The sequence below is a fragment of the Sparus aurata genome, chromosome 12 (assembly GCF_900880675.1).
Source record: "Sparus aurata chromosome 12, fSpaAur1.1, whole genome shotgun sequence".
NCBI classification, from domain to species: domain Eukaryota; kingdom Metazoa; phylum Chordata; class Actinopteri; order Spariformes; family Sparidae; genus Sparus; species Sparus aurata.
Window position 1 is genome coordinate 22,253,720 of NC_044198.1, and position 22,261 is coordinate 22,275,980.

At 42.0% G+C, this 22,261-nt stretch overlaps 1 protein-coding gene across 6 annotated transcripts in view; it reads left to right on the forward strand.

The window, feature by feature from the left end:
• Window positions 1-22,261, forward strand: part of LOC115592652 (tenascin-like) — a 47,129-nt gene that overhangs the window by 22,146 nt on the left and 2,722 nt on the right. For 2 of the 6 annotated variants that reach the window (XM_030435672.1, XM_030435670.1), the window contains 24 exons: window positions 720-1,276; window positions 2,457-3,770; window positions 4,140-4,403; window positions 4,483-4,598; window positions 5,172-5,325; window positions 6,631-6,900; window positions 7,122-7,307; window positions 7,406-7,495; window positions 7,672-7,935; window positions 8,270-8,668; window positions 10,003-10,455; window positions 11,107-11,382; window positions 13,491-13,763; window positions 13,950-14,222; window positions 14,322-14,594; window positions 16,049-16,360; window positions 18,235-18,507; window positions 18,824-18,946; window positions 19,413-19,556; window positions 19,684-19,803; window positions 19,978-20,121; window positions 20,228-20,358; window positions 21,462-21,594; window positions 21,999-22,150. In XM_030435672.1, coding sequence (XP_030291532.1) covers window positions 799-1,276; window positions 2,457-3,770; window positions 4,140-4,403; window positions 4,483-4,598; window positions 5,172-5,325; window positions 6,631-6,900; window positions 7,122-7,307; window positions 7,406-7,495; window positions 7,672-7,935; window positions 8,270-8,668; window positions 10,003-10,455; window positions 11,107-11,382; window positions 13,491-13,763; window positions 13,950-14,222; window positions 14,322-14,594; window positions 16,049-16,360; window positions 18,235-18,507; window positions 18,824-18,946; window positions 19,413-19,556; window positions 19,684-19,803; window positions 19,978-20,121; window positions 20,228-20,358; window positions 21,462-21,594; window positions 21,999-22,150 — 6,615 coding nt within the window. In that variant the 5' untranslated portion in view covers window positions 720-798. Of the gene's footprint in view, window positions 1-719; window positions 1,277-2,456; window positions 3,771-4,139; window positions 4,404-4,482; window positions 4,599-5,171; window positions 5,326-6,630; window positions 6,901-7,121; window positions 7,308-7,405; window positions 7,496-7,671; window positions 7,936-8,269; window positions 8,669-10,002; window positions 10,456-11,106; window positions 11,383-13,490; window positions 13,764-13,949; window positions 14,223-14,321; window positions 14,595-16,048; window positions 16,361-18,234; window positions 18,508-18,823; window positions 18,947-19,412; window positions 19,557-19,683; window positions 19,804-19,977; window positions 20,122-20,227; window positions 20,359-21,461; window positions 21,595-21,998; window positions 22,151-22,261 lie in introns of those variants that run through there. The other 4 variants (XM_030435673.1, XM_030435674.1, XM_030435675.1 and 1 more) reach the window with 4 other exon arrangements.

The following is a 22,261-nucleotide window of genomic DNA, read 5'->3' on the forward strand; positions in this document are numbered from 1 at the left end:
GTACTTGTGTGGAGCAAAGGGTAAATAATCAGTGAGTCACAAAAAACACTTTTGTGGACCACAAAAAAGTCTGATGTTTGTTTGAGTAAAGTGAGGAGATCCTGGAACCTCTGACTTTGTTTTTTGTTCTAAAAACACACTTGAATATGTTTGTGATGGTACGCCAACAAACAGTTGGACCATCCCCAATGGGATGAATAGAACATATACATTTCTTAGAGGCCTGAATAGATATAATTATCCAGTAATTTATGAAGATTAAAATTAAAGGATTTTTTGCAGCAAATATATGTATTTTCTGCTTTTCCTGTTATTTTGCAATCCGTCAGATTTTATTTGTGCCCTTTTGTTAAGGGTTCACCGCTTAAAAACCACTGCTGGAAAATATGTATGTCTGATTCTTTATTTTTTAATTTCTTTTACCCAACTCCATTCTTCAAGGTGTGGGCCAGTTCTCACGTCTGATTATTGGGATGTCATTTAAGTTAGTTAACTAATATTTACTATATATTGCAGATATAAGATGTTTTTAAAAACAGATCCCAGTAATTGTCAGATTACCATTGTTTAAATTCAAGAAAAGCATCAAATTCTCATATTTGAAAATCTTGGATTTTGTTCGTAGTTGCCAATTAATTTAATATTAACTGACTAATTGTTGCAGCTCTATATAAAAATAAAACTGCATTTATGTGAATTACTTTCTTTCTGTTTTCCAGAACCTTCAGCATTAACCAGGACTGGCCCTAGTTAGAGGTTCAAACTGATATTTCATTAAATCCACGTCCCACAACTAGCATGGGTAGAAGAAGCCTTCTAGGCTGCCTCCTCCTGACTGCTTTGCTCGGCTTATCAAACGCTGGGCTCGTGAAGAAAATCCTTCGGCATCGACGACAGACTATGGCTTTACCTGAAGAACACAACATCACCCTCCCCAGTGCAGGCCATCCTGTGGTTTTCAACCACGTCTACAACATCAATGTTCCCGCCAGCTCCCTGTGCTCAGTGAACCTGGACTCTCCAGAGAGCATGCAGCTGCAGCCCAAAGATGCAGCACTGTCGCCAGGCCATCACGCCACTGAGCATACCGTCGATGGAGAGAACCAGATAGTCTTCACCCATCGCATCAACATACCTCGGCAGGCCTGTGGCTGTACTGAAAACATGCCAGGCCTCAAAGACCTCATGAGCCGGTTGGAGATGCTTGAAGGAGAAGTTTCAGCTTTGAGGGATCATTGTAATGGTGACAGGGCATGTTGCAGTGCACAGGTCACAGGTAGGTGTGCCAAGTCTTATGAGTTTATAGATTGCAGCCAGAACAGTGAAATAATCCTTTATTTCTCTAAAAATGCATTGTAAAGTGCCACCCTGAGAACACTACAGAACTTGATGAGTCTGTGTAAGTATAATCTGTGTCATTCATCTGTTGAATTCTTGGGAATTCAGTGTGGGGGTGTAAAACTCCGACAACTCAACACTTAGTTTGAATGGGGCTTTGTTCGACTCAAATGTGAGATGCTGTGAAATGCAGTCCCTGAATATCAATGAAAGTAAGAAGTCTTGTTTTGTAGTTGCTAAAATAAGACTCAGACTCAGACAATGTCTATAATGATGCACTCTTAAAGAGTGATTCACAATTTGGGGTATTTGCTGTCTAATTAGCTCTGATTAGTTCAGTTTAACATAAAGAACAAAAGAGTCATGCTCACGGATGCAACCAAGAACTGGTTAAAGAAAATAATTATTTTTAAATCCTTTCTAGTTTTTACGTTCAGATCAAACAAACAAGATATAACATAGATTTAGGAGTATTAGAGATGTTCATAGTGGATTTTTTTCACCATTGGACAGAACCAGGCTGGCTGCCTTCCCATGTCTCCAAACTTTATGCTAACCTAATTGTCTGCCACACATGTGAGTGTCAGTTTTGGTTTTTTGGAACCAAATTCAGCTGGTGAATTTCTGTGATAACAGCAAAAGCCAATTGATTATTGCTTATGCAGAAGATACAGCAGTCATGTATTACACAATAATCAAATACAATGCCACAGAGATGACAGTGCACAGAACTTTTCAATTCTTAAATCTTTAATGGGACCCCAGTAGCTTTCACAATCCAAGGCCCAGTATAAAGACCAGAAAACATACAAAAAAGCGGACCAGCTAAAGCAACAAAAGCAATAGAAACAGAACAAAATTGTCAAATGCACAGCTCAAACAAAAAACTCAGAGCACCAAAACAGTTAAAAATGCAATCGCATCTTTAAGTGGATATATAGTTTTGCTTTGATTGACTTTTTGAAAGAGAACTTAATTTTTCCCGGATTGATGTCATTAGTAAATTTGTTCCAGACAGAAGAACTTTTGCGGAGAAAAGATTGAATCAAATCATTTGTACCAGGACAAGGCACAGCCAGCAAATGCATACAAAAAATGTCTTTATCTTCTTTTCAAAGGTGAGGTGGGAACTAAGCCCTATTGCAACGGTCATGGAAACTACAGTTCTGAAACCTGCGGCTGCTTATGTGAGCCTGGCTGGAAGGGACCCAACTGCACTGAGCCGGAGTGTCCCAATAACTGTCAAAACCGAGGCCGCTGTGTTGACGGAAAGTGTGTGTGCTTCAAGGGCTTCACCGGAAAAGACTGCACACTTGAAGTCTGCCCTGTGGACTGCGGAGCTCACGGCCAGTGTGTTGGGAGTACCTGCATCTGCTCAGATGGTTTCTTCGGTGAAGACTGCTCTGAATCCAAGTGCCTCAACAACTGCCTAGGCCGCGGCCGATGTGAAGACGGAGACTGCGTGTGTGATGAACCCTGGACAGGCTTCGACTGCTCTGAACTCATCTGCCCCAAAGACTGCTACGACCGGGGTCGCTGTGTGAATGGCACCTGCTACTGTGATGAGGGATTCACCGGGGAGGACTGTGGAGAACGCACCTGTCCCAACAACTGCCACGGTAATGGTTTCTGTGTAGATGGCCAGTGCGACTGCCATGCCGGCTTCAGCGGAGAAGACTGCTCTCAGCTCAAATGCCTCAACGACTGTAACGGCAGAGGCACATGCTACAACGGGTTGTGTATCTGCCACATAGGCTACCAAGGTGAAGACTGCAGTCAGTTAGCTTGTCCAAACAACTGCAACAACAGAGGCCAGTGCATTAATGGACAGTGCTCCTGCGATGTTGGCTTCCAGGGAGACGACTGCGCAGAGCTTTCATGTCCAAGCAACTGCCTGGACAGGGGGCGATGTGTTAACGGCCAGTGTGTGTGTGAGGAAGGCTTCGCTGGTGAGGACTGCAGCATCAGGACCTGCCCCTCCAACTGCTATGGCCGCGGTGAGTGTATTGCTGGACGTTGTATGTGCCATGCAGGCTTCACTGGCGAGGACTGCGGTGACCTGAGCTGCCCCAACAACTGCCAAAACCGTGGCCGGTGCATCGACGGGCAGTGTGTTTGTAACGAAGGCTTTGCTGGAGAAGACTGCAGTCAGAAAGCTTGTCTGAACGACTGCCTGGCCCGGGGTTACTGCGTCGATGGCAATTGCGTATGTCAGGAAGGATACTCAGGAGACGACTGCTCTGTGCTCTCCTGTCCAGGGAACTGCAACAACAGGGGTCGCTGCATCAATGGAAGGTGCTTGTGTGAGAGTGGATATGAAGGAGAAAGCTGTGCAGAGTTGAGCTGTCTGAACAACTGCCAGGACAAAGGCCGCTGCGTGAATGGTCAGTGCGTCTGTGATGAGGGCTACATCGGAGAGGACTGCTCAGAAGGTAAGGAGCTCTGCTCAGTTCACTGCAGAAACACCAAAAAAAGCATTTGGCAGTTCACAAGTCCTGAAATTTTCCATGTGTTAACTAGATGTTGTATAAAAGCAAATCCACAATGATGTAATTTCCTTCTATTCTCCAATTTCACTCCCCACTCATCTTGAGAAAAAGTATTTCCGTGAATATAAAAGTTTTTGGTTTGTGTATTGCCATTCTGTGCACTTGGTTCGCACTCTTCTGGCAGTTGTTCACACCACAGCCAGATGTGGCTCTGGAGTTTGCATTAGCTCTGTGGGGTGGATACTGTGTGATTGAGGGCATGAGAATCTATCCAAGAAAACACCCTCAGCAAAGTTTTTTTGCTTTTTCCAGTGTCTCCTCCAAAGGATCTTACTGTTGGCGAGGTCACCAGTGACACAGTGGACTTGTCCTGGAAGAACGAGATGCTGGTGACGGAGTACCTTGTGACGTACGTGCCCACCAGTCCTGGCGGTCTTCTCCAGGAGTTCGCTGTGTCAGGAGACAAAACTGCTGCCACTGTCAAAGAGCTTGAACCAGGCATCGAGTACATGATCAATGTCTACGCTGTTCTGAGCAACAAGAGGAGTGTTCCTGTGAGCGCGAGGGTGGCCACAGGTATATCATAGTCGTCCTAATGCTAGTTTATGTGGCTTAGCTATCAATGGTTATAACTGTTTTGTTTCCATCCCTCCAGATCTTCCACAGCCAGAGGGATTAATATTTAAATCAGTGAGAGAGACATCAGTAGAGGTGGTATGGGACCAGCTGGACATCTCCTTTGATGGCTGGGAGATCTATTTCCGCAACACGGTCAGTGTGCCCATCTCTTTTGAAAGCGTGCCCGGGATTTTACTAACTGACAGGGAAAAAGTAAGAGGTGATGAGCAATGCCAGCTTATTGGATGTCTCAGCAAAACATGGATTTATGTCAGTGCTAACCATTAAAATTGCTGTGACATATGGAAAAACTTAGCGAAGGCAAGCCTGGATGTTAAAGAACTGCGAGTAAATGTGCTGCTCAGAATCCGAGCCAGTTATTTAGCTGTGCCAGCTGAAAAGTCGGAGTCCATTTGAAAGTTTTTATCCATTCTTGGGCACTCAAGATGTTGTCCTTTCTTGACCTTCATGTTAATTGTGATAATGGGCTGTGTGATGGAGTTTATTGCACTTTTCAGTCAGCAAGGTGTTGGCTATCAATCCTCTCACACATTTCCTTTGCTGTGGAAATTTAAAGCGAATATGTTGTGAATACATTGACAAATCATCAATGCTGCATGTAGTTTCAATCCATAAAATTCTGTAAGCTGAGAACTTCATGGATTGATGAATCTGAAAAGGGTTAGGGTTATCTCACATTAGTTTATGCATTTTGTGTCGTTGCAGAAAGAAGAAAATGGAAAAGTCATGAGCACCCTCCCATCCGCCCAAAACCAGTTTCTCCAGTCAGGCCTTGGACCAGGCCAGGAATATGAAGTCTCCATCAACATCATCAAGAACAACACCAGAGGACCCCAAACATCCAAAAAAGTCACTACCAGTGAGTGTCAGAGTTGTCGGCTAGATTTAACCGATGAGATCATAGATGTCTCAAAACATCCACTTGCTACTAATATCCATTTCAGCTGGCATTTCATTTTCCTACTCTGTCTGGCAGCTGTTACTTTGGAAGGATGTGAAAAACTTTGACTTCACTGGAGCACAAAGAAAGGAAAAAAATACATTAGTCTCAACAAGTGAAATTCCATAATGAAGAGTAACAACAGGAAATCCCAGCTGGCTCGCCACAGTTTCTTCTCACAGATTTTACCTAAAGAGTGATTACTCAAACACATTGAATGTCAGCCTAGCATGACCATGTAATAGTAGTTTTTTTCCACTTTCACTAAATCATGCTCTTAGCTCTCATGCTCCACTCTCTGAAGCTTTTATTGCAGTGTTACTCCATACATTACGTTGTGAAATGCTTCCAGTTGCTTATGTAATTGATATGATACGCCAGGCTGAAAAACTTTCATTGTGCAAGGAAAAACCATTTAGTTTACAAGTCTGTGCTGATGGACTCCCAGAGCATCAAACCATTTCATTTCTGATGTCATTTATTTGTGTAGGCTGAAACGAGACAATGCTCCCAGAAATGAATGATAGAAGAAAGGTTAAACCTTTTGTACCCTTTTACCCCCAGAGGTCCTTTCACACAGCTCAGAAACATAGAGGAAAGATGTCTCTTCCATATGTTGACACAGGAGATTTGTAAGGTAGTAAACACAATGTCAGTGAATGGGAATCTTAAAGTATTTCACGATAGCCTTTCCTGTGTTGATCCAAGTTATTGCTTTGTTTTATGAAAAAGCCAAGTTGAGTCTTATAAGGGTTGTTTTGTGCACAACGGATAAAACATATGACAGAATACAAAGTAAAGCTGAAGCATAAGGCACGGTCATTATTTTGGTTTCGGCATAAACGAAAACTTTGACCTGAAGATGGCGTGATGTAAAAAACAAGGGGATTACTTAAATTCTGACAATTCCCTCTGATATACTCAGGGGTGTTTGTAATGAATTACATAATGAACATGGCTATTAGTTTTCTCCTTTTTCATTTTTCTATTATTATAGATATTATACTCTGTATGATTTTAATGCTGGGCATCATTTCGTCTGCACTTCCATACAATCATAGTCTCAGTTCTTAGTGATTTTTATAATGAGTTAGCCCTTGGGTCTCAGTGATTTCATCACCATCAGTTTGATAGTGAGGTAGAACTCACTTCTTCTTTTCATGACTTGATGTCCCACTAAACTTTGACACACCCTTGTCCCTCTAACCTGAATTTCCATCCCAGAGATTGACGGCCCCCGGCAGGTGGATGTGAAGGATGTAACGGACTCTTCGGCTCTTGTTGGGTGGTCTCAGCCTGTGGCTCCTATTGAGAGAGTAACCATGTTTTACGGGCCAAGCTCCGACCCTTCAGATGAAACCAGAGTGCAGATTTTGCCCCCAGACAAACAGTACAGCCTTGACGGTCTTAGACCAGACACTGAGTACAAGGTGTCACTCATCTCCAGGAGTGGAGACATCAGAAGTGACCCAGTGACGGCCACATTCACTACAGGTGGGCTCATGATAGCAGATTCTACTTCATATTTTTATTTAGTTTAAAGCTTCTTGTAAAAGAAAACACTTCAGTAAGTCCAGTGATTCTTTATAACCTGTTTTTTTATAATGCAAATTGGAATGGCCCAATTTCCAATAATAGTCATGAATTCAGTGTGTTTGTATAAGTGTACAAGAAAGTTGTGTGTCCTCACATGATTAAAAATGTCTTCACTGCAGCCCTGGATGCTCCCACGGGTCTTCAGGCTGTGTCGCAGACGGACGACAGCATCACTCTGGAGTGGACAAACAGTCAGGCTGACGTTGGCAGCTATCGGGTGAAATACAGTCCCATCTCTGGAGCGATTCATGGTGAGGAGCTGTTCCCACGAGGACAAGGACACACCACAAGAGCTACTATCACTGGTAAGAGTCAAAGAGACTAACATTATAAATTACCAACATACACAACCTGTATCAGTCATGCCATGTGGTAATTTTCCTCCTATCTGTCTAAATGGCAGGGCTTAAGCCTGGGATAGAGTATGGAATTGGTGTGACAGCCGTAAAGAATGAGAGAGAGAGCCTCCCTGCTACCACAAACGCCGCGACTGGTGAGAGAGGCTGCCGAGCAGCTGTCCAAACAGTCTTCCTCACACCTCTTCATAAATACACAGACAGCCAAGTTTGTTGATACAAATTGGGTGACGAAATGAATCATATGGGGGGGAAGTGTTTGAGTGTGAAATTTACCATCCGTCACATTAACAGTTAATTTCTCTCCCGTCAGACATCGATCCTCCCACTGATTTCAAGGACGTCGAGTCCACAGAGACGTCCCTCACCTTGAGGTGGGTCAAACCTCGGGCTAAAGTCGGCAGGTACAGGTTGGTGTACGTCTCCAAAGATGGCCAGGTTGAGGAGGAGGAGATCCCAGCCACAGCAACCAGCTTTGTCCTGCCCAACCTGACTCCTGGAATGAGCTACAGCATCACTTTGACTGCAGAGAGGGGGCACAAGAGGAGCACACCTGTCACACTTTCTGCATCCACAGGTGGGTAGAAGATAATTTTACCACAATATGATCTAAAAAATAAACACTAACATACTCCTTCAGGAGGAAAAAAAAGATATTCATCATGAAAAATAAGCTGTCAGGTCCCTAAGAATTTCTTCCAAAGTTTGTTCATATTTTTAATTGTAAGTCCATCATCATTAACTTGGTATATTATAGAGTTCAACTTAAAATTCTAGAATTACAAGTTGCGATTTTATGTCTGATTTGATGATCTTGAAATAATGGTGCAGCCAACAAACCCAAAGAAAATCGGATGTATTTTCAACTTAAAGAAGCTTTCTTGATTTGTGCCTTTTTGTTTTTCTCGTAGCCTCTTTCACATTTTACTTAGCTGACTCAGATGACCGTGAGCTAACGACTCCTACAGGCTCGGAGGACAATGTCATTAGCTTTGTGTATTTAGACCCCTCCGAGACCCAGTTTTCTGGGACGGAGCCTGAGGACGAGCTTGGAAAGCTGACAGTCTCGGGCATCACGCCTGATGGATTTGACCTCTCATGGAAACTGAAGGCTCACAGTCTCTATGATAGTTTCGCAGTAAAATATAAAGACACTCAGCGGTTGTGGGATGTGAGCGAGGTCCAACTTCCTGGAGATGCCACTGGCTCTAGAATCAAAGGCTTGAAGGCATCGACAGAATATGAAATAAAACTTTATGGAGTAACCAGTAGCCAGAGATCTGCGCTACTTGAAGCTGTTGCAGTCACAGGTATAAAGTTCTCTTTTAGAATGAATATTCATTCGAGACTTCAGTGGAAATCTGTTCTTCATAGAGGACAAAACTCCAATCAGAGTCTCACAACAATTTGCATGCCAGCATTTCACTCATTGAGATTTTCCAGCAATGAATTTTTTTCTCTTTTATGCAACCCTTGGCATGAGGGTATAAATACAGTCCCAGCAGACAGGGCTTGAGACTAACGGCATCCTATCGTCCAGGGGATAATAGAAAATGTTAATGGGAGATCTTTGCAGGGGGATTCTTGTTTGTATAACTTGGCAAATTACAAACTTAACGGAGTGCTGACTACAGCAGTGCATCTTCTCATGCTGTTACCATACTTGCAATGACAGACTGGCTACTCTGGAAAATAGGAAAATAACACGCTTTCAAGTCTAAAAGGACGCAGTAAGCTCACTATCGAGGGGGGATGAACCCTTATTTTTTCCCTGATAATGCAACTATGTGAACATCAACTCTGTTGAAATTAGCAGGAAAGCTAGTTAGCTGTTAGCATCCTGTGAGAAGCAAAGTCCTGCAGAGTGTTTGGCTAATGGAGCTAATAACTTATAGCTAATGGTGCTAAACATTTTGCTTTCGTTAAAATTGTCTTTTTGGACGGTGCTGAAAAGTTAGTCTGGGGCCCTGCCAACTGAGATGATAGTTTTTCATAAACAATTCGTCTTCACCTCATCCCATCCGTCATCTCACATGGTTTCAGTCCTGTGGCAGAATGTTTTCCTCTGATACATGTTTCCTCAAATACAAGAAGAAATTCAAGTCCTCCTGAGCCACCCTGTATTTGACCTCCTAAATGCAACCATTCTGCTCTCTGAAAGCCTGCACCACTAATCCCATCCACATCATTCATCTTCATCAAACTCATTTACAAAATGAAATTACTTAGTAGCAGTCTGAGGAAATTACAGCATACGTCACTCGCATGTCAAACAAGTGACTCAACAGTCTTTCTTTAGGACGGCAGCAACAAAATGGCTGTGCATGGCTTCACCATCGATTTGAAGACAACTGTGTACTTCCACTCTGGTGGACTACTCAGAACCTTCAAACATTAATGGCACTGACTCAAGTGTCATTAATACCGTAGCTGTTGCTTGATGATATAAACTGATAAAAGACAAGAGAAAACGATGAAATCTTAACAGGAGTTAGACGGATGGACAGAGCTTTGTGCTGTATTATGTGAATCCTACAGTGTTCTTTCTTTAACCCAGTTTCTTCTTCACAGGTTAATTTTTCAGTCATCAGCAGAGCCGGCAACATACAGTATTCATGTTTTAACCTGCTTTTATTCACTGTAGCAGCAAAGCCTACCTCTCAAGATAAACTTATGCTGAGCATCGAGGATTCCTCATCAACCCCACAGTCTGCTCTGGATACTGAAGCAGTTCAAAACTCAGATCTCCTCCGTCCTTTAAACACTGAGGCTCCTTCCATATCTGATACTGGTGTGATGGGTTCTGGGTCTGAGCCTGAAGGCTTAACCCTGGACATGTTGGGGAACCTCACAGTCAATGTGTCTTCAACTAATCTAAGCCTGGCTTGGCTGGCACCTGACGAGACCTTTGATAGCTTTGTGGTGGAGGTCAGTTCTCCGTCAGGGGCAGCTAAAGATCATGTGACCACAACACTACCAGGAAGCGCGAGGAAGGCTGAAATAGAGGGTTTGTCCCCCTCGACACAATATAATATTACATTACAAGGGCTGGTGGAAGGGAAACGATCTTTGCCTCTCAAAGTTTTTGCTACTACAGGTACATGGAGCAAGTATTTCTTTTTGTAGGCATTCATCACAACCCATCGTCATCACATCATTTATGTTTTTAATGCTCTAAACATTTCAGTATTTCTGCATGGTGATTTTTTTTCCCCACAGACTGTTTTGTTATAAAAGATAGTTGTCTTTCATTCTATATTTATTTTCTTTTACTTGATTTCTGAATCTTATTTTTCGGCAGAGTATTAGGGCCACGAAAACTGAGGAGAGACTTCAAAAGTCAAAAACTTATATTTCAGTACTATATCAAATTCAATCAAAAGTCATAATATTGAAGATTGATGAAGTTATAACATAGAAATCAAAGAAAGTCATATAGCAAGACTTGTAATTTTAAGATTATAGTCATACCGTTTTATGATTTAAGTCATATTTTAAAGGTAAAAATTATAATACTCTGAAGAAAGTTGTAATATTACAAGATATATTTTCTGAATTAATTCTCAAAGTATTACAACTTCCCTCTTGAAGTACAGGTTTTTCATTATAGAACGACTTAAATCCTCCATATTTTCTGTAACCGTGGCCCGAACACTCATGTCATTCTGTGTTGTTCCTTATGTGCGAGTAATTTTTACAATCCATCTTGCCATTCAGTTGACCCCACTCTGATCTGTCTATCTACCAGAGGAGCTGAAGCCAAAGGTGACGAACCTCACCATATCTGACATTACATGGGACGGCTTCACTGCGTCCTGGAGCCCCTCTGGTGGGGAATTTGACAGCTTTGTCATTGAGGTAACAAACTTGGAGAATTTCGCAGAGAGCCAGAACCTCACTCTGTCAGGAGGCGCTTTCAGCCTGGTCATCTCCGGGCTCAATCCCAACACCAGCTACATGGTTGGCCTGTTTGGGATGTATCAGGGCTCCTTCCTTGAACCCGTGTACACTGACGCCACCACAGGTACCTGCAACTTACAGCGTTGCAGCGTTTTATCCTCTTAACTTTCTTTCTTTCCTTTGATATTTTATCATCTTTCTGTTCCAGTTGGTTTCACACAGACACATACTAGAACCTCTGTTTCCTGACTCACAGTGGAGCGTCGCTGCATGAAACCAGAACAGCATAATAACCTAATTTCTGTTTTGTCATCACTGTCCGACACCCTGGCCTCAGGGTGCTCTACTGCTTCATCTTAACAAACATGTCATGACCCATTCTTTACCCTCCAGCCACTGTTTCTGTCTAGCTGAGAGAGGGCAGGGTGATGGGCACCAGTGCCGCATCACTGAGCCGAGCAAACGCCCCTCAAATGTTCACCCTTACCCCGAGCTGCTCCATCCATCCCAGTTACCAAAGTGCATGAAGCCCCCTCCCCCTTCTACCATCCCCTGCATCGTGGTGAGGTTTGATGCTGATGTGCTGCAATGATTGCAAAAGCAAACCGATAACTTTCATCCTCACACGCCCGTCGCACCACGACAGCGTGACCATCTCATTTCATCCCATCACCCCTCATTCAGTGTGTAATTGATTAACCTTGAGGGATCATTTGCCCGTGGATGTGTAAGTACTCACAGTTTTAGTGACATTTGAGTTCTGCTGGTTTGTGTGAATGACACTGAGCTAGTTCAGTTTTGTCGATTCTGATGAAGTTTATTTGCACAGAACGTCAAAGTAAATACTGCTCATTTCCTTTTGGACTGCTAGGTGGCAAATGATTAAATCATCTTGTCATTTTCAAGGTAAAAAGCTGACGATACAATCTGAGGTTAACAGTCACGCCTCCTTGTTTTACATCTGAATGATGCCTAAATATTCAACTGCATGTTTGCACTCAACTGACTAAAACTCTCATCGCATGGAAAAATAGTGTTTTAGTTAAACTTTCTCTGTAGCACTCTCATTCTGCTTTGAACTGATCGTTTGCAAGATTATGTGGATTTGATCTTCTCCTTAGTGCCAGCAGTTCCTCCGTTATGCATGAAAGAGACTAAATCCAATTATATTTCTTCCTTCGCCATATTTTCACATTTAAATAAACAATTGAGTCATTTAAACTTGCAGGCCAGTAATTCTCAGCTACACTATGAAGGCTTTTGTGTTTTTTTTTTGGCAGTACTTGTTTGTCCATGTTATTATTAGAGCCTGACCGATACTGGATGTTTGGGGCCGATAGCGATATTGGCGAGTAAAAAAGTTCAGATGCATTACGCAATTACTTTTGTTATTATCAATTACAATGATACTTTAAGGAATGAAATGCAACACAACTTAAATGTTTTAAACAGAAGTGTTGAATCATGGGTCAAAAAGAAACAACACTGTTCTCAAACCTTATACAAAAACACGTACTGTATTTTTACCTGTACTGTTTTTGTAGCTGTAATTTGTTTTTGTTTTCTTTTTGCTTTGCTTTTCTTCTTTCAAGCTTTAGCTTTTGAAAAGCCTCTCATGGAGAGGTGTTGTAAACAAGCATCTTGCTCGTTTACAACACCGTACACAAGTGCATCTGGGGCTTGTGCATGATTGTATGTTGCAGCACCAATGTTACGTTATGTCCATGTGAAATTAATTATTAGATTATTATAATGTTAAGATAGAAATGAAACTTGATACTATATTTTTAATAGCACTAATACAGTAGAAATCAATACCTTTATATAAACAAATGTACATGGTACAGTAACCAACAATTTTTATACCATGGTATACCGCAACCCTAGTACTGATGTATCTGTGGACAATGGGCAAACATCAGCCAATGACATCAGCTGACCAATATATCAGTCAGGCTCTAATAATAATGTTTTTGATGAAAAATGCTTTGATTAAAAGATATTTGTTTTAGAATTATTGTGGAGGGGTTTTAATGCGAAAGATTTTGCACGTGTTAATCTTTTGTTGAGCTACTCAGACTATCGTCAATTTCAAGTAGGTGGTGGTGAGTGTCCTGCAACACTATATTCATTTTTATAAGATAAACCACCAAGCAACCAATAAGTTAGGACACTTATCAGTTTGTGTTAAGATGCTTTTGATGAAAATGTAATAATGATTTCTCTCTTTAGTGAATCAGCCTGTGGTTGGCAAGCTATATATCTCAAACTTAACGTCAGAGAGCTTTTCAATCCTCTGGAACGGCACTGAAGGACAGTTTGATGGTTTTATCCTGGAGATAATTGATTCTGATTGGCTGATGGAGCCAAAGGAATATAACATATCCCACAATGTAAAGTCCCATGATGTCACAGGGCTCAGGCCCAGCACTGACTATGTAGCCTACCTCTATGGGACATACAAGGGATCCCGAACAAATGCTGTCAGTATTGTTGCATCAACAGGTATTTGGATTTTTTGTATTTGTCAGACTTACAAAGACCAGGGCTATGTTTAATATTCTCCAGTTAATATCTGCACCGTAAAGCTAAATTGGGCCTGTATGCATATGCTGGACTTTTAAAGAGCGACAAATACATGCTTTCTAATTCATTAAATGAATATACTTTATATTTTTCTCTCCCCTGTAGCTGAAGAGCCTGATTTGTCCAGGCTAGTTGTTTCTAACATTACCTCAGACAGAATTTCTCTGTCGTGGCGGACAGGAGAAAAGGCTTTTGATAACTTTATAGTTGAAGTCAGAGAGTCTGCTTTGCCCTCGCAGGCGATGGGGCGCGCTCTGGCTGGAGACGTGCGCTCCACAGTCATGGCCGGGCTAAAAGCGAGCACAAGCTACAACATAAAACTGTACGCCAGCGCTGGTGGCCAGAACACACAGCCCCTATTTGATGTAGCTACAACAGGTATCACAACTACATGCATTTTCTGACACTGCATGTACCAACCACATTGTGATTTATCAGCACAACATAACTGAAAAGCACTGTTCTTTCTCTGTTCAGAGGACGTCCCACAGTTGGGGCCCATAACTGCTTCATCTGTGAGCCCACATGATCTCAGTTTGTCCTGGAGCACAGTGTCGGGCCACTTTGATGGATTTGTTATCCGGGTCAGTGACCCTGAGCAGCAGTCTGATACACTGGAGTTCAGACTGCCTGGTGAAGCCCGTAACATTACCATCTCTAGCCTGATGGATGCCACAGGCTATGATATTGAGCTGTATGGTATCTCTCACGGGCGCCACACTCCCTCTTTGTTAGCCCACGCTGTCACAGGTACTACGTATTTTTCTCATGTCTTAAACTCTGTCATCAGTTGTAGTTTTAAGGTTTTGCATCAAAACATTTAATAGGCTAAAATGAGGAACTTTGTGTCATTCTGTCATGTTAATTTACCATCAGTTGCTTTATCATAGGCAACTGGACTTGTTTCAGTTTCTTGATGTTTCACCTCTCATCCATTAGGCTTGGATGATATAGCACGTTATATTACCATGACCTGAATGACTGAAAACCTTCAACGTTTATTTAAAAGGTTTTTCCATTTGTGTCTGCAGGTCTAGAGTCTGAAAATGCATTAAGAGCAATTTGACATGCATCATTAGCACCAACTGTTTTCACAATCTGGTAACAATTTTGGTGCATAAAACAATTTGATTTGTTAACCTCAAAGAGGTCAGAGACAGATGTTAAAGTTTTGCTAATTATATTTTATCAGCTGGCAGCTAACCATCTTTTGATATACGACAGAATAAATCTCAAATGTTAGTTTCCATATGGTGTAGAAGTAGTTTATCTCACCAAAACTGGCTAGTGACAGTGGATTCCGAGTATTAAAAAATAAGACAATGGTAGAAAAACTATTTGTTTTATGTTACTCGATATACTCGATCACCAGTCAGCCATCATTTTCTCACAAGATTTTTGTCAAGGTGACAGACAGATTAAAGAGTGAAAGCAAAGTGAAAGAAACCAGTCCAAGCACCAATGATGTCATTATTCTACAGCCATTACATAGTGCAATCTGCGTTTAATTCATAATCATACATGGAAACAATAAACTTTTTTGTTGCCAGGTTAAGAACATAATGGACAGCTGGGCAGTCTATTATAATAATAAATTGTTATATAGGTAGTAGTATAAAATGTAAACATTAAAGTAAAACTGCTGTTGTTTGACAGGGTTGATGTTAAACCTAAAGGAATGTCACTAGAACACATCAGGTGATAATTTGGCCATAAAGCAAAATTGTCTCAAGGTGCAGAACCAGAAATGACCACTAGATGTTTGTGTTGAGCTCTCAGGGGAATTTGAATGTCTGTGTCAGGTTTTTGTCTTCACCTCTTGCAGTGTATGTTGTCTATTTGTCTTGGGAAGTATCTTTGCCATTTTTTGTTCTGAATTCCAGCAGTGATAATTTTTCCCCCTTCATTTAGTTTTGTGGCTCTAGACGATATTTGGAAAGAGCATTCATTTCATCTAGTCTGTTGTAGAAGTATATACAGCATTGTGATGCGTGCCAAATTTGCCCTTATTGTGTTCTGGCCTTTTATTCAGATCAGATGTTCTCATTTTGAATGTCAAAACAACTTCCTTTTACCTCTTTAAAACCTTGAAGAACAGATATTAAGATTTGCTTTTGCAATAATTGCACACTTGGTTGTTCACTCTTCTTCCCCTCCCACATGTGTTCCCTCTCATAAAACAATCAAACCCACTCCCCCTCCAGCTCCTTTGCCTAAAGTGGAAAACTTGACCATTTCCAACATAACCCCCTACGGCTTCCGTGTGTCGTGGAAGGTGAAGCAGCAGCTGCAGCAGCAGGAGGAATTAGCTCCCTCTAGTGGTGGCTTCAGCCACTTTCACATAGTGGTGACAGACTCTGGCTGGCTGCTGGAGCCTCAAGAGTTCACTGTGCCAGGAAACCAAAGTCAGCTGGACATCTGGGGCCTCATCACCGGCATTGGCTATGAGGTCAGGCTGACCGGGGTGTCAGAGTCAGGGCTTCTCTCTCGGCCTCTCACTACAGTGGCTGTGACAGGTACCACTCACAGTGCGCTGCAAGGCCCCTCCTCTAACTAAAGAGTGCAGTTCCTGTTGTTCAACCACTGTACAAATATGATCATTAAACTTTATGATCCGAACTGAAGTTTCACCATCACAACCTGGCAGATCTGTAAATTAAAGAATCATTTGATTTTCATTCTTTTTATTAGAAGTTGCCAAAAGAGATGATGTAACAAAATCAGCCTGACAAATATTGGTTACTGCTATGTTTGGATTGTGAGGCTTCAGCTCAGTATTGTAACCTAACCCCAACTCAAGATTTATAACACAACTCTCTTCCAGAATGACCTCACTTTCTTTTTCTGTTTGAAGCATTCTTTTGGTATGAAGCTTCGTCAACGGGAGGATGAGATGTGGAGCTCCCGTCTGTTTTCTCTTACCTCCAAAAAATATGAGCAAGCATATATGTTTGTTTTCATATTTTAAAATGTGTTTTCCTTCAGATGTCTGACCACATTTGTCTCTGGATATATGACAAGAATGCAGTCTGTCTTTTAAAGTGACAGTTCACCAAAAAAGCCCATGTTTTTCCCTTTACCTGTAGTGCTATTTTGACCTGTTTTGGTGTGAGGGGCTGAGTTTTGGAGATATCAGCTGTAGAGATGGCTAACTTTTCTCTCATATATTGGAGCTAGATGGCACTTGGCTTGTGGTGCTAAAAAGTGCCAAAAAAACAAAATCATGACACTCAAGATAATCCACAGACTTTATGTGAGCAGTTTCATGTAGGAATTATTTTCTTTCCCATCATAGTGTCACTCCATAAGAGGAAGCAAGCATCTACTCATGGAGGCCACACCTTGTTGACTTTTGTTGTTGTTGGATACATTCAGGATAATGCACACAACTCAACAAAACATATGTTCAAATCCCCTTCAGCTGTAATCGAAAATCAACATTACAGAAAGTAAACACTCGATAACAGAGGTCTGCGTGCATAACTGCAGCAGTCAGGTTGATGAACAGAAGTAAAGATAAATCCACTTTTTAATCCCAAAAGTTAAAAATGAATCTTTGAGCTCTCCTCCGTCAGTAAATGGTTCCGAATCAGAGCAGAATCTGATGTGACTCTGGGTGTCAATTCTGGGATATTGTGCGTTTATTTACAGCCCCACGCCGTCACATGCTCAGGCTTCTAATCCATGAATAGATACACAATTACTTATTCTGCGATACGGTTGATGGATGTAGTTCAGTATAAAGATTCTCACGCCAAAACAATCTAGATGGATAAATGGCACTGCAGGCAAAAATGGAGGAAAACATGTATTTTTTGATTTAGGGTTGAAATGTCTCTTTAAAGCTGATTTCACCATGCTGCTACCTTTTCATGCTGGTTTTTTTAAATCTGGCTGAAACCACTGATTAAAACAAAATGAACAGAAGCGGGAAAACACTGAAACATCAACAAGACATTCTGAGCATGAAATGTCAGTTGATCTCATTTGTTTCTTTACCTTTTGAATGCACTGAATGCATCGAGGCCGGCCTTGAAGACGCATGGGGACCTCGTCTCAACCTCCAACAGATCCGTTGGAGCCTTTTACAGAATGTGAACCTGCTGACTGACATAAATAAACATTTACCAAAAGCATCTTGTCTTCTTAATCCACCCAAACGTACGTCTTTGTTCACCGTGTGCTGTGTTTTTCGACTGATTCACACTAACAGACGCCTGAGCATGGCAGATCACAGCTGCCTTCAGGCTGGAATCTAACCCCGGAAACCTTCTTGCCTGATCGTCGACTTCTTCCAAACTGATGTCTTTGGCCATCTCTGAGAAGTTGGTGAATATTGCGGGGAAAACGCCAAACCTACTGCAACGTTTTGTTTCTATTGTCTAACCAGAGGCTGAGCCGGAGGTGGAGCATCTCTTTGTCTCGGACATCACAGCCGATAGTTTCCGTCTGTCGTGGACTTCTGATGAAGACGTCTTTGACAGATTTGTGATCAAAATAAGAGACAGCAAAAGATTAGCTCATCCTCAGGAGCTCAGTGTCCGTGGAGACGAACGAACCAAGGTTTTAACTGGACTCATGAGTGGCACCGAGTATGAAATCGAGCTTTACGGGGTCACATTGGACCAACGCTCCCATTCGATTACTGGGGTGGCTCAGACAGGTACTAAAGAACACTGCAGAGTGTGCAGTTTCATACTAACTGTTAAACTATTCTGGTGTGTCGTCTGCTGTCAGAATTGAATCCACAGTCCCACTAATCATCTTTATTTGTCTGGTGTAGGCTTAACTCCATGTCTGACTGTAGTGGAAAATGGTCCTTTGGGAAACATAATTTCTGGAGTTTAATGTGGCTCCTCTGAGCTCATAGTTTTCTCCTTTTTTTTTTTTTCTTACAACGTTATTGGCCATATTTTCTTCACTTTAATTCTCCTGTTTTTTGCTTTCTTGTCCCCGCATATCCATTTGCACTTTGCCAGGCCTGAGCACTCCACGGGGACTTCACTTCTCTGAAGTGACTGACTCCTCAGCCGTGGTTCACTGGTCCATGCCTCGCTCTCCTGTGGACACCTACAGAATTACCTATCTGCCCTTTGAAGGAGGTAAGAGGTCAATCAGGGTTATTGTGCTTTGATATAGTTTACTGTGGGCTTTAATTCTGTTTCCAACTTGGATAACGTAAAAACTAGAATCGCACTCAGTAGTAAACAGTCTCGTTAATCTGCATCAGTAAGTAAAATTATTGAAAGATTCAACCAACCTCATCACGCCTGATTTTTTTTCATTAGGAGCCATGCAATATTCCTGAGAAATTAACATAAATGTTGCATGTGGAAACTGCTTATCTAACAGAGAGAAAATATTGTTGGATCTGTACCGAAGTGGCCAAAACCCATCATCCTTGCAAATTCAGTGCAAATCTGTTCAGTAGTTTTTGTGTAATACTTCTAGTCCTACATTTTTTTTTTTAAGTAACACAGCACCTATCATTTATAAACGAGGAGGGTTTTTGATTGTTGTTGTTTTTGTGCCCAGTAAAACTCATATTTTGTTCTCTCTCCTCCTCAGGTAGCCCGATGATGGTGACGGTTGACGGTGGCGTGTTTGAGGCTCTGCTCTCCAACATGATCCCCGGCAAAATGTACCAAGTGACCGTGAGCTCTGTGAAGGGGTTGGAGGAAAGTGACCCCAGCACAGACACTGTAACCACAGGTCAGCCTTCTTCTTCTCTTTACACAACACTCACGTCCTCTGTGTCAGTCCTCCTGTGGAGTCAGTTCGTGGAAACCTTAATTGAAGCCATCCCTCCTGACTCTGTGTTCCTGTTTGTGCCCATTAGCTTTGGACAGACCTCAGGGTCTGACTGCAGTCAATGTCACGGACTCATCCGCCCTGTTGCTGTGGCAACCGTCTGTGGCCACTGTCGATGGCTACGTCATCACATACAGCGCAGATTCAGGTGAGTTTACAGTGTTTTCATTTGTTTGTATTAACCTTTGATTTACACAAGAAGCAAAATCAGTTCATCTTTAAAAAGTGATATTTCTTTGTGTGTGTGTGTGTGTGTGTGTGTGTGTAAGAGAGAGCAACTTTGATCGTCTGGTTTGATTTATTGATGCGCCTCTCCTTACAGTGTCCCCCATGGTGGAGCATGTTTCTGGGAACGTAGTGGAGTTCGAGATGGGCTCCCTGGTTCCAGGAACTCACTACACAGTTGGAGTACACGCTATGAAAGAAGCTCAGAAGAGCGACTCTGCTGTTACTGAATTCACCACTGGTACGCTGAGAGAGAAGACCATGAAGCAACTTTTATTCTAATCTTTGTATATTTCGCAGCTGTTTTTAATGAATGATTAACCCACAGTGTGATGTTGTGTTTTCAGACGTGGACCCTCCTCGTGATCTCACAGCTGTAAACATCCAGACTGACAGTGCGACTCTGACCTGGAAACCTCCGCAGGCTGCTGTCACTGGTTACCAGCTCACCTTCTCCTCTGTGGATGGTGTAATCAGGGTACGTACATCCTCACTTAAATTCAGTTGATGACAACACTGGTGGCTTTTCACAACCATTGACTGTAAAGCGCCTAAAATCTGTTTTCTTAATAATGACCAGTACTCTACTGATTTCAAGAAGTCTTATGAGAAAATGACACTACCTGTCACTTTATGCATGACCTTAATAAACAGTTTCCTAGTGAGTTTATGGCCTTAATCTCTAGTTTCAAGTCTTCTTCATTTTGTAAGTCTCATTTAGAGTAAAATATAAGAGGGTGTGGTTACCTTGTGATTGACTAGTTGCTACCATGACGTGTCCTCGGGTTCTCAGTCAGATTCAATCAGGATATCCTCAACAGCTCCACCATTCTTAATTTCTCAGGTAATAATGCATTGATCTTGCTGAATCAGGTGTATTTAAGTTGCTGGTATCTATGAGTGAGTGCAAGAGGGGACTGTTGAGCCTTGGTGGAGGTATGCACTCTGAGTGCCATTTTAGTTATTTGATGCGTTACAGGAGGTGATGTTGCTCGCACCACCGCCAGATCTACACTGTGCAGACTCTGGCTACAAATGACATCACCTGCACAAGATGACAACACTCCGGTTCAGGATATTTTGGCTTAATTTTTGTGCAGTTGGAGGGAGTGGAGACGCGTCATTCATCTTTTTATAAGTCCATGGCTAAAACCCAAACTCCACAGACTGCACAGTCCTTCTCTACTGACAACCATTTTCCAAAACATACTGTAATTTATGTTCTACCTTCTAGGCAGCCATTGTTTTCAGCTTACACCTGAAGAACTATTGGCAATCAATCCTAATCTTTTTTGTCTGTGCATTCAAGGAAATTCATTTTGGAAATCTGCTTTTTTCGAGGAACTTTTCGATGCAAGAAACTAATAATTTTACATAGTTTGTTTTACATTTTCCATGTTTTGGTGTTGTTTGGCTTATAGGTTTTATTTTGTGTCACCTTTGCTCATCAGTAGCAACACTTTTTGGGCATTTTGTCAACTTATATCTTATATAGTATTAATAAAGTGGTTATCAGTAAAGTGCACAGTATGTTGTTGATCTCTGTGAGTACTTTGTGTTGATGTGTGTTCATGGATTCAGGAAGTGGTGCTCAGCCCGACTGCGTCCTCCTATAGCATGGCTCCACTGACTGGCTCTACAGAATACACCGTCAGACTACAAGCCATCGCTGGAGTCCAGAGGAGTCGTTTCGTCAGCACCGTCTTCACCACCAGTAAGGATGAGATAAGGCCAGATCAAACCTCTTTTCCTTTTTTAAAAAAAAATCATTTTGTAGAAATCATTTGCGTGAGTAAAGCTGAAGGTTCTTTGGTTGGCTGGTTGGTGATGCGTTACGCAACAGTCCTTTAGACAGATATTCCTTCTTCTAATGCAAATTCCTTTCACTTCAAGTGATGTTCCAGTCAGTTCACCTGTGCTTATTTTTCATCCTGTCTGAGCTGCTCCCAAAGGGATTTAATTTTCCTTTTTCAAAACCCTTCTCCTCTTTCCAAGCTCCTGACTCTCACACGATCCTGTAAACTCAATACTCCTTTTTTTTTATTCATATATACATCACAGATGAAGATGAAGCAACTGTGTCGCCTGAGATGATTTCTTTTTAATGTGTGCTTCTAGTTGGACAGTTGTACAGACGCCCTCGGGACTGTGCTCAGATTTTACTGAACGGTGAGACGACCTCTGGTCTGTATACCATCTACGTGGGAGGAGAGGAGAGCCAGCCCATCCAGGTTTACTGTGACATGACGACAGATGGCGGGGGATGGATGGTGAGTACATCAGCCTGCTGGAGTCCAATTAATAGCAGCTCTGAAACCATAACTCGCTTCAAATAGGATGTGATCATAGAAGTTATGCAGCGCCTGAACCACAGTGAACTT